General features: G+C 37.3%; 1 protein-coding gene across 3 annotated transcripts in view; it reads right to left on the bottom strand.

Annotated features, from left to right (window-relative positions):
• LOC133609500 (A-type potassium channel modulatory protein DPP6-like) overlaps window positions 1–16476 on the bottom strand; it is a 464599-nt gene that overhangs the window by 54569 nt on the left and 393554 nt on the right. For all 3 annotated transcript variants that reach the window (XM_061965112.1, XM_061965111.1, XM_061965113.1), the window contains exons 6-7: window positions 9064–9116; window positions 8844–8925 (exon numbers count right to left, since the gene is read on the bottom strand). In XM_061965112.1, the coding sequence (XP_061821096.1) occupies window positions 8844–8925; window positions 9064–9116 (135 nt within the window). The remainder of the gene's footprint in view (window positions 1–8843; window positions 8926–9063; window positions 9117–16476) is intronic.

Genomic DNA, 16476 nt, shown 5'->3' with positions numbered 1-16476 from the left:
TCTCAAGTCAAGTCCAAAGTCAAGACTGGAAAGTCTCAAGTCAAGTCCCAAGTCCTACATTTTGAGTCCTTTCAAGTCGTTTTAACCACAGACTAATATATTTACACAGATTGTGTATGCCTTTAAAACGCTGTATTTATTTATTAAAACAAGTGCATTTGAAATTGTACGAAAAAAAATTGTGCTGACATTGCACTTCATAATAGCCATACTTGCCAACCTTGAGACCTCCGATTTCGGGAGGTGGGGGTGGGGCGTGGTTGGGGGCTTGGTTATGGGCGTGGTTAAGAGGGGGGGAGTATATTTACAGCTAGAATTCACCAAGTCAAGTATTTCATATATATATATATATATATATATATATATATATATATATATATAAGAAATACTTGACTTTCAGTGAATTCTAGCTATATATATATATATATATATATATATATATATATATGTATATTTATTTTATTATATATATATATATATATATATGTATATATATATAAGAAATACTTGACTTTCAGTGAATTCTAGCTATATATATATATATATATATATGTATATTTATTTTATTATATATATATATATATATATATATATATATATATATATATATATATATATATATATATATATATATATATATATAAATAAGAGAAATACTTGAACTTCAGTGTTCATTTATTTACACATATACACACACATAACACTCATCTACTCATTGTGTTTGTTATGCGGGATTAATTTGTGGCATATTAAATATAAGCCTGGTTGTGTTGTGGCTAATAGAGTATATATATATGTCTTGTGTTTATTTACTGTTTTAGTCATTCCCAGCTGAATATCAGGTCCCACCCGCCTCTCACAGCATCTTCCCTATCTGAATCGCTCCCACTGCCCTCTAGTCCTTCACTCTCACTTTCCTCATCCACAAATCTTTCCTCCTCGCTCAAACTAATGGGGAAATCGTCGCTTTCTCGGTCCAAATCGCTCTCGCTTTTGGTGGCAGATGTGAGGAGCTCCACAACCTGTGACGTCACGCTACTCGTCTGCTACTTCCGGTACAGGCAAGGCTTTTTTATCAGCGACCAAAAGTTGCGAACTTTATCGTCGATGTTCTCTACTAAATCCTTTCAGCAAAAATATGGCAATATCGCGAAATGATCAAGTATGTCACATAGAATGGACCTGCTATCCCCGTTTAAATAAGAAAATCGCATTTCAGTAGGCCTTTAATCTTACTTAGATTTCAGTTTTTGCAGTGTAGTATCGCGGTACTATACTAACACCGCTATATTGTACAACCCTACTATGGACCTGCATCCATCCCGATACATTCTTGGTAGTAGCATCATGTTTGTAGCACAATCCAAGATAATTTTTTGATAGTGTCTGCTATTAAACATTAGCATTGTGCCAATATTATAGCAGACATCATGTCAGTTTGACGCTATGTGCGCTAGTCCTCATGGGAAATGTGGTCTTCTTCTGGCAAAACACTACCGCTTTGGTCCACTGGCGCCGCCAAAATCAACCAAAACTGAAAGTTCGTATGTATAAGTACAATAGAAACATAATTGGTCCCATGACAGAACCTTGAGGGATGCCACATTGTTGACATGCTAACAGTAAAGCAGAATTAAGTACAGGGAACCAAACAATGTAGTTCAGGGATATTGGTTCAGTTGTTTTTGTGAATCTCAATTTATGGAAAAAACCCACAAAGTCTAATGAAGATGTGAGGAAAGCTCAGTTGGACTGCATCAGTGTCATTATCAGCATGCAGAGGACAGCCTGAGAGCAGCCTGCGGGTCCATGCATACACATTCATCATCACGGGTGGCTGACCCGGAGCAGCACACCAGTCACCTTATCACAGGTGAGAATCGACCTTGAGGTCCAAACACACATTAGCATGACGCCTTTCACCCGCCTGACACAAGAGATCAGCACAAGGATTTGAAGTCGCAGCTTTTTTTTTTTTTTTTTTTTAATCTGAGGGACACCAACACACAAAAAAAGGCTTTACTCTCAATGTTAGATAAGGCAGCAAACCCGGGGAGCAGATGTGGAATCTGTTCTCTCTGCTGCCAGAGCTGCAGGCCTCCCAGATAACTGAAGGTGGACAATAATAGACTGTCTCTACTCACAGCTTCTTGGAAAATGTGTAAAGCTCAAATCAATTTTATTGGCTCTGACATGAAGGCTTTGGTTTGAGTCAACCCTATCCCAGAACCCTAACCTCAACTCTTGTTATGCCCAACCCCCTGTGCATAACCTAAACCTAATTCTAACATTTCGGGCTGTTTTTGTCCCCATTTCCCACCTTCTGACCATAGACAGCAAATGATCTAATGCAGTGGTTCTCAAACTGTGGCTTCATCCAGTGCGGGGGTCGGCAACCCGCGGCTCTCTTTAGTGGCTCCCTGAAGCTTTTTCAAAAATGTATGAAAATGGAAATGATAGTGGAAAAAAATGTAATGTTTGTTTTAATATTGTTTCTGTGAGAGAGCAAACATGACACAAACCTTTCTAATTGTTAAAAAATCATACCATTTATATTAAACATGCTTCACTGATGAGGATTTGACGAGCCCCGTTTTGTCCTACTAATTTCAGCAGTCCGTGAACGCACCGTAGTTTGTTTACGTGTACAACTTTCTCAGACGCTGCCACAGTAAGACGTGTTTTATGCCACTCCTGGTTTGTCTCATTTTGTCCACCAAACGTTTTATGCTGTGCGTGAATGCACAAACGTGAGCTTTGTTGATGTTACTGACTTGTGTGGAGTGCTAATCAGGCATATTTGGTCACTGCATGACTGCAAGCTAAATAATGCTAACATGCTGGAAACGCCAAGATCATTCATTTTGTGAATTTGCCCCTTGTTAGTTGATTATGATTCTGCAATGTTCTGCAAATAGAAATCTTTTTATATCTAAATACTGTGGAACCTCGATTCACGAACGCCTCTATTTGCGTACTTTTCGGTCTACGAACGTTGAGATTGAGCAATATATGCCTCGGTGTGCGACCAATGTCTCGGTGTACGGTCATTTCATTAATTTTTTTGTTTATTTATTTTGTTCGCCACCGGATATTACACGAGGGCTTCCGTTTTCATGACAAGACTTCCTGTAAAATGCCATTTTGAAAAGGCGGGCTCCAGACGTCACACATAGTGTATATATATATAGACATATATATATATATACATATACACATATATATACACACATTTATACATATAGACATATACATACATATACACATATATGTATATATACACACATATATACATATACATATATATACATATAGACATATATATACATATAGACATATACATACAGCATATATATACGCACATATATACATATACACATATAGACATATATATACATACACACACATATACAGATACACATATATATACATACATACATATGTCTATATATATATATACATACATATACTTATACATATATATGTATACATATACATATATACATTGTATATATGTATACATATATACTGTATATATATATATATATATATATATATATATATACACACACATATATACTGTATATATATATACATATATACTGTATATATATACATATATACTGTATATATGTATATATATACTGTAATGTATGTATATATATATATATATATATATATATATATATATATATATATATATATATATATATATATATATATATATATATATATACTTAACATGCAGTCGGCTTTCGGCCCCCGGGCAAATTTCTTTTAGCCCAATGCGTCCCCGAAGTCAAAACGTTTGGACACCCCTGATCGAGTGGTATGCAATGGAATCACTTAATTACATATTCCAACACAGTGTTACTATTCAAACTGTGTGTAATGCTACAGTGGCCAAAAATATTCAATATGATTGTTAAATAAAGCCTCTGCCTTGTTTTTAATAAATATTTAGGCCTACTATGCTACTGTAATTTAATGTTGGTCATTATAGTGGTACTAGGAAAGTCAAGTGTTCTCTGAGGTGGTACTTGGTGAAAAACGTTGATTTGCCTAACCCAGGGGTGCCCGTTACGTCGATCGCGAGCTACCGGTCGATCGCGGAGGGTGTGTCACTCGATCGCCAACTAGGCGTTGAAAAAATAGTCCTAATAATTAGCGATCAGAAATCTTCACTATGACGTCACTTTCATCACTTGATTGACATTCACGGCACCCGAGGGTCTTGTGAGGTGACGCTGGCTGCTGCGAGCTCAGTGTGAAGGAAAAAAAAGACCGTCAGGGAGGCGAGAAACCGTTTTTATTTCAACCATACCTCCTGTCAAAAGCCTAAAGACTGACCGCATAGTTCCTGTCTTCACAATAAAAGCGCTGCTCTGTCCTGCCTGCGCTAACAAAATAAGAGTCTCAGAAAGCTGCCGCGCACAAGCCCGCAAGCCACGGACTTTGCCGCCAATGTATTTCTTCTAAAGTTCATAAAAAGGAGTATGGAAGCTGGACAAATAAGAAGGCAAAAAGCAACCACTTTCATGTGGTATTAGAAAGAAAGGAGGACTTTTTTTCTCCTCCATTAAAAAAATGTGGACGTTGTCATCACTACTGTCTGATTCCAATCAATGCAAGTCATCAGAATCAGCTAATACACCAACTTATATTCTTGTCTTCAGGAAAGAAAGGAATCTATATGTGTTAAACATGCTTGTATTATCATTAAACACCTTTTAACTTGTTAACAAAAACGTCTCTTTCATAAATAAATAAATATAAATTATATATATGAATGAGGTAGATCCCTTCGACTCTGTCATTTAAAAAGTAGCTCGCCTGCTGAAAAGTGTGGGCACCCCTGGCCAAACCCATAACCGCCCTAACACCAACCCTGTAAGCCAAAAAACTACTTGACCCATTGACTTGGAGATATCTTCCAGGGATTTTATCTTCCACACAAATTCATCTGCCTGTGTCTTCATTTAGAAGTGAAGAATGCATGCACTCTTAATGACAAACGGTGGTTATATAACCCGTGTGCTTCTGTGTCACACTCTGGTACAAATGGAGCCTCGGTCCTTTTCTAGGTCACAGCACACAAGACCTGATCCCCTTTCTCAGAAATAACCTAGATGAGCCTGACCGGTAATTACCCTCAGCAATAATGTGAAGCCAATTTGTCACCTCATAAAACTCCGTTTCCATATGAGTTGGGAAATTGTGTTAGATGTAAATATAAACAGAATACAATGATTTGCAAATCCTTTTCAACCCATATTCAATTGAATGCACTACAAAGACAAGATATTTGATGTTCAAACTCATAAACTTAATTTTTTTTTGGCAAATAATAATTAACTTAGAATTTCATGGCTGCAACACGTGCCAAAGTAGTTGGGAAAGGGCATGTTCACCACTGTGTTACATCACCTTTTGTTTTAACAACACTCAATAAACGATTGGGAACTGAGGAAACTAATTGTTGAAGCTTTGAAAGTGGAATTTTTTCTCATTCTTGTTTTATATAGAGCTTCAGTCGTTCAACAGTCCGGGGTCTCCGCTGTCGTATTTTAGGCTTCATAATGCGCCACACATTTTCGATGGGAGAAAGGTCTGGACTGCAGGCGGACCAGGAAAGTACCCGCACTCTTTTTTTAACGAAGCCACGCTGTTCTAACACGTGCTGAATGTGGCTTGGCATTGTCTTGCTGAAATAAGCAAGGGCTTCCATGAAAAAGACGGCGCTTAGATGGCAGCATATGTTGTTCCAAAACCTGTATGTACCTTTCAGCATTAATGGTGCCTTCACAGATGTGTAAGTTACCCATGCCTTGGGCACTAATACACCCCCATACCATCACAGATGCTGGCATTTGAACTTTGCGTCGATAACAGTCTGGATTGTTCGCTTCCCCTTTGGTCCAGATGACACGATGTCGAATATTTCTAAAAACAATTTGAAATGTGGACTCGTCAGACCACAGAACACTTTTCCACTTTGCAGGAGTCCATCTTAGATGATCTCGGGCCCAGAGAAGCCGGCGGCGTTTCTGGATGTTGTTGATAAATGGCTTTCGCTTTGCATAGTAGAGCTTTAACTTGCACTTACAGATGTAGCGACAAACTGTATTTAGTGACAGTAGTTTTCTGAAGTGTTCCTGAGCCCATGTGGTGATATCCTTCAGAGATTGATGTCGGTTTTTGATACAGTGCCGTCTGAGGGATCGAAGGTCACGGTCATTCAATACTGATTTCCGGCCATGCCGCTTACGTGAAGTGATTTCTCCAGATTCTCTGAACCTTTTGATGATATTATGGACCGTAGATGTTGAAATCCCTAAATTTCTTGCAATTGTACTTTGAGAAACGTTGTTCTTAAACTGTTTGACTATTTGCTCACGCAGTTGTGGACAAAGGAAAGTACCTCGCCCCATCCTTTCTTGTGAAAGACTGAGCATTTTTTGGGAAGCTGTTTTTATACCCAATCATGGCACCCACCTGTTCCCAATTAGCCTGCACACCTGTGGGATGTTCCAAATAAGTGTTTGATGAGCATTCCTCAACTTTATCAGTATTTATTGCCACCTTTCCCAACTTCTTTTTCACGTGTTGCTGGCATCAAATTCTAAAGTTAAAGGGGAACATTATCACCAGACTTATGTAAGCGTCAATATATACCTTGATATTGCAGAAAAAAAGACCATATATTTTTTTAACCGATTTCCGAACTCTAAATGGGTGAATTTTGGCGAATTAAACGCCTTTCTAATATTCGCTCTCGGAGCGATGACGTCACAACGTGACGTCACAACGTGACGTCACATCGGGAAGCAATCCGCCATTTTCTCAAACACCGAGTCAAATCAGCTCTGTTATTTTCCGTTTTTTCGACTGTTTTCCGTACCTTGGAGACATCATGCCTCGTCGGTGTGTTGTCGGAGGGTGTAACAACACGAACAGGGACGGATTCAAGTTGCACCAGTGGCCCAAAGATGCGAAAGTGGCAAGAAATTGGACGTTTGCTCCGCACACTTTACCGACGAAAGCTATGCTACGACAGAGATGGCAAGAATGTGTGGATATCCTGCGACACTCAAAGCAGATGCATTTCCAACGATAAAGTCAAAGAAATCTGCCGCCAGACCCCCATTGAATCTGCGGGAGTGTGTGAGCAATTCAGGGACAAAGGCCCTCGGTAGCACGGCAAGCAATGGCGGCAGTTTGTTCCTGCAGATGAGCGAGCTAAACCCCCTGGATGTCTTGGCTCACACCGTCAAGAGAAGAATATCGACCCTAGCTTCCCTGGCCTGCTGACATGAGGGTATGTCTACAGAATATATTAATTGATGAAAATTGGGCTGTCTGCACTCTCAAAGTGCATGTTGTTGCCAAATGTATTTCATATGCTGTAAACTTAGTTCATAGTTGTTAGTTTCCTTTAATGCCAAACAAACACATACCAATCGTTGGTTAGAAGGCGATCGCCGAATTCGTCCTCGCTTTCTCCCGTGTCGCTGGCTGTCGTGTCGTTTTCGTCGGTTTCGCTTGCATACGGTTCAAACCGATATGGCTCAATAGCTTCAGTTTCTTCTTCAATTTCGTTTTCGCTACCTGCCTCCACACTACAACCATCCGTTTCAATACATGCGTAATCTGTTGAATCGCTTAAGCCGCTGAAATCCGAGTCTGAATCTGAGCTAATGTCGCTATAGCTTGCTGTTCTTTCCGCCATGTTTGTTTGTGTTGGCTTCACTATGTGACGTCACAGGAAAATGGACGGGTGTTTATAACGATGGTTAAAATCAGGCACTTTGAAGCTTTTTTTAGGGATATTGCGTGATGGGTAAAATTTTGAAAAAAACTTCGAAAAATATAATAAGCCACTGGGAACTGATTTTTAATGGTTTTAACCATTCTGAAATTGTGATAATGTTCCCCTTTAATGATTATTTGCAAAAAAAAAAAATGTTTATCAGTTTGAACATCAAATATGTTGTCTTTGTAGCATATTCAACTGAATATGGGTTGAAAATGATTTGCAAATCATTGTATTCCGTTTATATTTACATCTAACACAATTTCCCAACTCATATGGAAACGGGGTTTGTACAATAACAATCAGATGAAGTTGATTATTATTACACATCATTGGATTCATCAATATATACTAGGCAGAGATGCATTATGGGAGATGTAGACTCGACTGACCCTAATCCACCTCGCCCCTTTTTGCAACATCTTGTCATGTTCTAGCCGATTTCATGACTAATGGCGCTAAACTTGAGGCGGTATCAATCCAGCAGGCTCGTTAATTAACCCGCTGACAAGATAACAGGTCATTAATAGCATTGTGCTGCCGGATGTAATCACTTAAGCCGTCAGACTGCAGCTAATTACGCCACTGACGGCTTGTTATGATGCGCCATCTTGGAGGTGCGGAAGAGGCCAATTGCCTGCACTTGCAATAAGGACACGTCCTGGGGAAAAGCTTTGATACCGGCCCGGTAACGACCATTTAAAAAGAGGCCTAAAGAGCATTAGCCCATCATGCAGCGCGTGCACCAGTCAATCGCGGGGCGCCCAGTCCACTCGGTTCACTCGTAAAGCGCCGCTCTTTACGAGCCGGCCAGGAACGCGGCGTATTTCTCCAGTCTTTTAGTCCGCGTCATCAATCCTTGAGGGGTCGATAGCGAAAGGAGCGGATCAGTGAAGAAGACACGGCGGGATGTAAATAATGGAGGTCAGGCTTCAGCGCCGATGTTTGTGCTCGTTCTTAGCCGCCTTAACTCGCCAGACACTACATTAAGGGTTGGGGGGGGGAGGGGGGGGGGGGGCGTCGTCCTTACCAGTTGCTGACCCTCCGGGCCCCAGCCGGCGTACTGCAGCTGTGCGTTGCGGACCTCAGGTGGGTTCAGGTTCCACGTCTCCCTGGGGTGCACACGGAGCCGAAAGCCAAGGCGTCAGATTGATGTTTGTACAAGAAAGTTCAGGTGTGAAGAGAAGTCTAATAGTCACGTTGCAGCAGTGTGCTGGGTTAAAATGGCGTCCGCTGAAGCAAAGACTTACGGCGTCTCCAGGCTGCAGATGATGTAGAAGGCTGTGTAGGAGTACTGGTACACCTGGAGAGACAATAAATATTATAAAATGCCGTAAACGTGCAGTAAAACTTTAACTTCTAACTTCTCTAACTTCACTCTTTTCCTGGGCATTTTTCAGTTCGTTGAGGCAGCAAACTTGTTGGGCCCGAATCAAGAGCGGCAAAACTACATTATTCAGCTGGCTCTTTGCACTTGGCGATCACTCCAGCAGCACCGAGAGCAGACTCAGCAAAACTACCTATGGGTCAGTGTTTCTTAAAGGGGAACATTATCACCAGACCTATGTAAGCGACAATATATACCTTGATGTTGCAGAAAAAAGACCATATATTTTTTTAACCGATTTCCGAACTCTAAATGGGTGAATTTTTGCTAATTGAACGCCGTTCTATTATTCGCTCTCACAACGTGACGTCACACCGGGAAGCAATCCGCCATTTTCTCAAACACATTACAAACACCGAGTCAAATCAGCTCTGTTATTTTCCGTTTTTTCGACTGTTTTCCGTACCTTGGAGACATCATGCCTCGTCGGTGTGTTGTCGGAGGGTGTAACAACACGAACAGGGACGAATTCAAGTTGCACCAGTGGCCCAAAGATGCGAAAGTGGCAAGAAATTGGACGTTTGTTCCGCACACTTTACCGACGAAAGCTATGCTACGACAGAGATGGTAAGAATGTGTGGATATCCTGCGACACTCAAAGCAGATGCATTTCCAACTGGACTGGACAGATCAGCTTTCAGGAAAAGAGAGCGGATGAGGGTATGTCTACAGAATATATTAATTGATGAAAACTGGGCTGTCTGCACTCTCAAAGTGCATGTTGTTGCCAAATGTATTTCATATGCTGTAAACCTAGTTCATAGTTGTTAGTTTCCTTTAATACCAAACAAACACATACCAATCGTTGGTTGGAAGGCGATCGCCGAATTCGTCCTCGCTTTCTCCCGTGTCGCTGGCTGTCGTGTCGTTTTCGTCGGTTTCGCTTGCATACGGTTCAAACCGATATGGCTCCATAGCTTCAGTTTCTTCTTCAATTTCATTTTCGCTACCTGCCTCCACACTACAACCATCCGTTTCAATACATGCGTAATCTGTTGAATCGCTTAAACCGCTGAAATCCGAGTCTGAATCCGAGCTAATGTCGCTATAGCTTGCTGTTCTATCCGCCATGTTTGTTTGTATTGGCATCACTGTGTGACGTCACAGGAAAATGGAGGGGTGTTTATAACGATGGTTAAAATCAGGCACTTTGAAGCTTTTTTTAGGGATATTGCGTGATGGGTAAAATTTTGAAAAAAACTTCGAAAAATAAAATAAGCCACTGGGAACTGATTTTTAATGGTTTTAACCCTTCTGAAATTGTGATAATGTTCCCCTTTATCCATTGTTGGGCCGCAAGTGCCCGCCAAAAATATATGTTTCCCATATAGGTCAGTTGTAGTACACTTTTCATCCACTTGTGGCAGTAATGACCATCTCAAACAAACAGAAGAAGTCTGTGCGCTGAAGTAAGTTATGACTTAAGTGTTGACGCTGTACTTTCATTTGCACTTTGTTCAGAGTTTAGTTAAAAAATATATATATATACTGTTATCATTTATTATTAAATTAGTTACCATCATTTATTATAGATCTGCGTAATTGTATGTATTAACTTATTTTTTGCAGTATAATTGATTCATATTTATTTTCTAATCAACCTAATCTAAGCCTTGATAATAAAATTTGTGATTCACCCCTGGTTTCATCTCATTTGACTAGGTTATCCTGTTAAAACTGTAAGTACAGTAAAATTATTAATTCAGAGTTAATATCCGAGTTGGGCCCTCGGCCCCTCTGAAGTGTAAAAATTGGGCCCCGAGGTTAAAAAGTTTAAGAACCCCTGCTTAGAGGTAATGTTGCAATTTCCAATGCCAACAAAGTAATCGACTCACATAAGTAAAGTAAGGCACCACAACAAATATTATGAATAATTAATAATATACTTCGTCACCTATAATTGTCTTTAAATATATATATATGTACATACATATGTATATATATATATATATATGTATATATATATATATATATATATATATATATATATATATATATATATATATATATATATATATATATATATATATATATCTATATATATCTATATATACATACATATGTAAATACATATATATATATATACATATACATATATATATATATATATATATATATACATATACATATATATATATATATATATATATATATATATATATATATATATATATATATATATATATGTCTTTGGCATTTTTTAAAAAAAGTATCAAAATGCCCTTCCACACTTCCACACAAAATGAAAACAACCATAAGCTCCAGCTACCCCGAAAGGGACAAGCGGTAGAAAATGGATGGATGGATAATAAACACTGTTAAATGTGTAACTGAACATTAATATTTTCGTAAAGGCAGACTTTTTGACACTAGGTTATGCAGTTACACAATCGTATTATTATTATTATTATTTATATTCAATTATTACAATAGTAAAACTGTAAGAAAAATGGCAAAAAATTGGTATGTAATGAGATGTTCCAACTAACAATAATAAGAGCCCTAGTGGCTCGCTGGACTTCTTTCAGAGATGTGTGAAAATGGAAAAAGATGAAGAAAAAAATATATTTTTTGTTTTAATATATTTTCCGTAGACAAACATGACACAAACCTTCCTAATTGTTAGAAATCCCACTGTTTGTATTAAACATGCTTCACTGATGAGAGTATTGGGCAAGCACTGTTTTATCCTAATAATTTTGGCGGTGCTTGACCTCATTGTAGTTTGTTTACATGTACAACTTTCTCCAACGCTGCAACAGAAAGACGTGTTTTATGCCGCTCCTTCTTTGTCTCATTTTGTCCACCAAACGTTTTATGCTGTGCGTGAATGCACAAAGGTGAGCTTTGTTGATTTTATTGGTTTGCTGGAGTGCTAATCAGGCATATTTGGTCAATCCATGACTGCAAGCTAATGATTTTTGTTTTAATATTGTTTCTGTAAGAGAGCAAACATGACACAAACCTTCTTAATTGTTAGAAATCACACTATTTATATTAAACATGCTTCACAGATGAGGATTTGACGAGCGCCGTTTTGTCCTACTAATTTCGGCAGTCCTTGAACGCACCGTAGTTTGTTTACATGTACAACTTTCTCAAACGCTGCCACAGTAACACGTGTTTTATGCCACTCCTGGTTTGTCTCATTTTGTCCACCAAACGTTTTATGCTGTGCGTGAATGCACCAACGTGAGCTTTGTTGATGTTATTGACTTGTGTGAAGTGCTAATCAGGTATATTTGGTCACTGCATGACTGCAAGATAATCGATGCTAACATGCTATTTAGGCTAGCTGTGTGTACATATTGCATCATTATGCCTCGTGTGTAGGTATATTTGAGCTCATTTAATTTCCTTTACTTATGTCCTCGCTGTATTTAATTTATAATTGCATGTCTCATGACACATTATCTGTATGTAATATTGGCTGCATTTCTCAAAGTTGTTTGTGTGCCATGTTGTTCCAGACCACAGCAAACGTTACCCAGCTTGCAAAGATTGTAATAAATCCATTAGAAGAAGACAGCCTGCCGGTCCCATTAACTTGGACACACACATCTACACCTTTGGCCATTCTGAGCCACTCATTTTTAGAAGTTATCTCATCCTCTGAGAAGCCTCCCTTTTTACGAATGATTTCCAATGTTGTAAAAATGTGTAGAATAAAAATTAAAATACAACATTTCTGTCAACGAAGATTTGCGTCAGCCTTTGATAGTAGGCTAATACAGCTAATATAGACACTTACATCGTGTGTTGCCTTCATTATAACACTTATATAAGGCTTTTAAAGTAATTTTATAGTAGGCTAATATAGCTAATACAGACACTTACGTCATGTGTTGCCTTCATTATAACACTTATATAAGGCCTTTAAAGTCATTTTGATAGTAGGCTAATACAGCTAATATAGACACTTACGTCATGTGTTGCCTTCATTATAACACATATATAAGGCCTTTAAAGTCATTTTGATAGTAGGACAGTATAGCTAAAATAGACACTTACGTCATGTGTTGCCTTCATTATAACACTTATATAAGGCCTTTAAAGTCATTTTGATAGTAGGCTAATATAACTAATATAGACACTTACGTCATGTGTTGCCTTCATTGTAACACTTATATAAGGCCTTTAAAGTCATTTTGATAGTAGGCTAATACAGCTAATATAGACACTTACGTCATGTGTTGCCTTCATTATAACACTTATATAAGGCCTTTAAAGTCATTTTGATTGTAGGCTAATACAGCTAATATAGACACTTACGTCATGTGTTGCCTTCATTATAACACTTATATAAGGCCTTTAAAGTCATTTTGATAGTAGGCTAGTATAGCTAATATAGACACTTACGTCATGTGTTGCCTTCATTATAACACTTATATAAGGCTTTTAAAGTCATTATGATAATAGGCTAATACAGCTAATATAGACACTTACGTCATGTGTTGCCTTCATTATAACACTTATATAAGGCCTTTAAAATCATTTTGATAGTAGGCTAGTATAGCTAATATAGACACTTACGTCATGTGTTGCCTTCATTATAACACTTATATAAGGCTTTTAAAGTCATTTTGATAATAGGCTAATATAGCTAACACAGACACTAACATCATGTGTTGCCTTCATTATAACACTTATATAAGACTTTTAAAGTAATTTTGATAGTAGGCTAATACAGCTAATATAGACACTTATGTCATGTGTTGCCTTCATTATAACACTTATATAAGGCCTTTAAAGTCATTTTGATAGGCTAGTATAGCTAATATAGACACTTACTTACGTGTTGCCTTCATTGTAACACTTATATAAGGCTTTTAAAGTAATTTTGATAATAGGCTAATATAGACACTTACATCATGTGTTGCCTTCATTATAACACTTATATAAGACTTTTAAAGTAATTTTGATAGTAGGCTAATACAGCTAATATAGACATTTACGTCATGTGTTGCCTTCATTATAACACTTATATAAGGCCTTTAAAGTCATTTTGATAGTAGGCTAGTATAGCTAATATAGACACTTACGTCAGGTGTTGCCTTCATTATAACACTTGTATAAGGCTTTTAAAGTCATTTCGATAATAGGCTAATATAGACACTTACATCATGTGTTGCCTTCATTATAACACTTATAGAAGACTTTAAAAGTAATTTTGATAGTAGGCTAATACAGCTAATATAGACACTTACGTCATGTGTTGCCTTCATTATAACACGTATATAAGGCCTTTAAAGTCATTTTGATAGTAGGCTAATATAGCTAATGTAGACACTTACGTCATGTGTTGCCTTCATTATAACACTTATATATGGCTTTTAAAGTAATTTTGATAATAGGCTAATATAGATACTTACATCATGTGTTGCCTTCATTAAAACACTTATATAAGGCTTTTAAAGTCATTTTGATAATAGGCTAATATAACTAATATAGACACTTACATCATGTGTTGCCTTCATTATAACACTTATATAAGGCTTTTAAAGTCATTTTGATAGTAGGCTAATACAGACATTTACGTCATGTGTTGCCTTCATTATAACAGTTATATAGTTTGTGAAGTTGGGGGATTGCTGTTCATCGTGTTTGGAAAATGTTTGTGGTGTCCCCCAGGGGTCAGTGTTGGGGCAAAAACTGTTCATCCTATATATCAATGATATATGTAAAGTGTCTACATTATTGAAATTAGTGTTATTTGCTGATGACACTGATATTTTTGTTCAGGAGATGACTTAAATCAATTGCAAGAAGTCATTATGGAAGAAATGAGTAAACTAAAAACTTGGTTTGACTACAATAAATTGTCATTAAACCTGACTAAGACTAAGTTAATGCTGTTTGGAAAGAGGACACATGAAACAAAGGTGCAGATACAAATAGATGGGGTGGATATTGAAAGGGTTTTTGAAATAAAATTCCTTGGAGTTACAATTGACGATCAAATTAACTGGAAATCACATATAAAACATGTACAATCTAAGCTGTCAAGAAGCATCTCAGTAATAAATAAAGCAAAGCAGGTTCTGGATCACAAATCACTCCACATTCTTTACTGTTCATTAGTTTTACCATACTTAACCTACTGTGTGGAAGTCTGGGGGAATAATTATAAAAGCTCATTAAATTCAATAACTACACTTCAGAAAGGAGCTGTACGCATCATCAACAAGGTTGGATATCTGGACCATACTCACTCACTATTCTTACAGTCAAAAATATTAAAATTTACTGATATTATTTTGTATCAAACTGCACAAATAATGTATAAAGCCAAAATAAATAAACTCCCGGGAAGCATTCAAAAATTGTTCAGCATACGAGAGGGCGGTTATAATTTAAGGGGGAATTAAAATTTCAAAATGCTTAGTTATAGAACGACCATTAAAAGTTTTTGTATTTCAATTTGTGGAGTGAAATTATGGAATGGTTTGAATGTGGAGTTAAAGCAATGTCCAAACATAAACCAGTTTAAAAAGAAGTATAGGTACATGGTATTCCGGAGGTACAGAGATGAAGAAGGGCTTTGATATTGGCTTGTTTATGTTACAGAAGAGTGTGGGGCTGCCCATTGAGGCAGTGGTGTTGCTGTGGTGGCATGATACCATTTCCATGATCACTAGTGGTAATGGTGTGGCTATGTATGTGTGTAGTGTGCATATGTATGTATATATCTATAATTTATGTATATACAAGTTCATTAAGTTTGTACATTGAGTGAACAGGTAGTTCTAACTCAGAGTAATTTATGATTTAAATAAAAGGGGTGGGATTAAATAAGTGTAAACTTCTTCTCACTCCTTTTCAAATATGTAAAAAAAAGAAAAAGAAAAAGAAAGTCCAATGCTCATTTGTTTTAGTTTTTTCTTTTCCATTGTTTTCATTTGGTTATAATGTCTGTTAAGGCTATAGCGCTGTATTGGATCAGGTTTGCTCTTGTTTTTATGCATATTTGAAATAAAAATATATCAAATCAAATATAAGGCTTTTAAAGTCATTTTGATAATAGGCTAATATAGCTAATATAGACACTTACGTCATGTGTTGCCTTCATTATAACACTTATATATGGCTTTTAAAGTAATTTTGATAATAGGCTAATATAGATACTTACATCATGTGTTGCCTTCATTATAACACTTATATAAGGCCTTTAAAGTCATTTTGATAGTAGGCTAGTATAGCTAATATAGACACTTACGTCATGTGTTGCCTTCATTATAACACTTATATAAGGCCTTTAAAGTCATTTTGATAGTAG

The sequence above is a fragment of the Nerophis lumbriciformis genome, linkage group LG07, assembly GCF_033978685.3.
Source record: "Nerophis lumbriciformis linkage group LG07, RoL_Nlum_v2.1, whole genome shotgun sequence".
In the NCBI taxonomy this organism is placed as follows: Eukaryota; Metazoa; Chordata; class Actinopteri; order Syngnathiformes; family Syngnathidae; genus Nerophis; species Nerophis lumbriciformis.
This window is presented reverse-complemented; position numbering and strand designations above follow the sequence as displayed.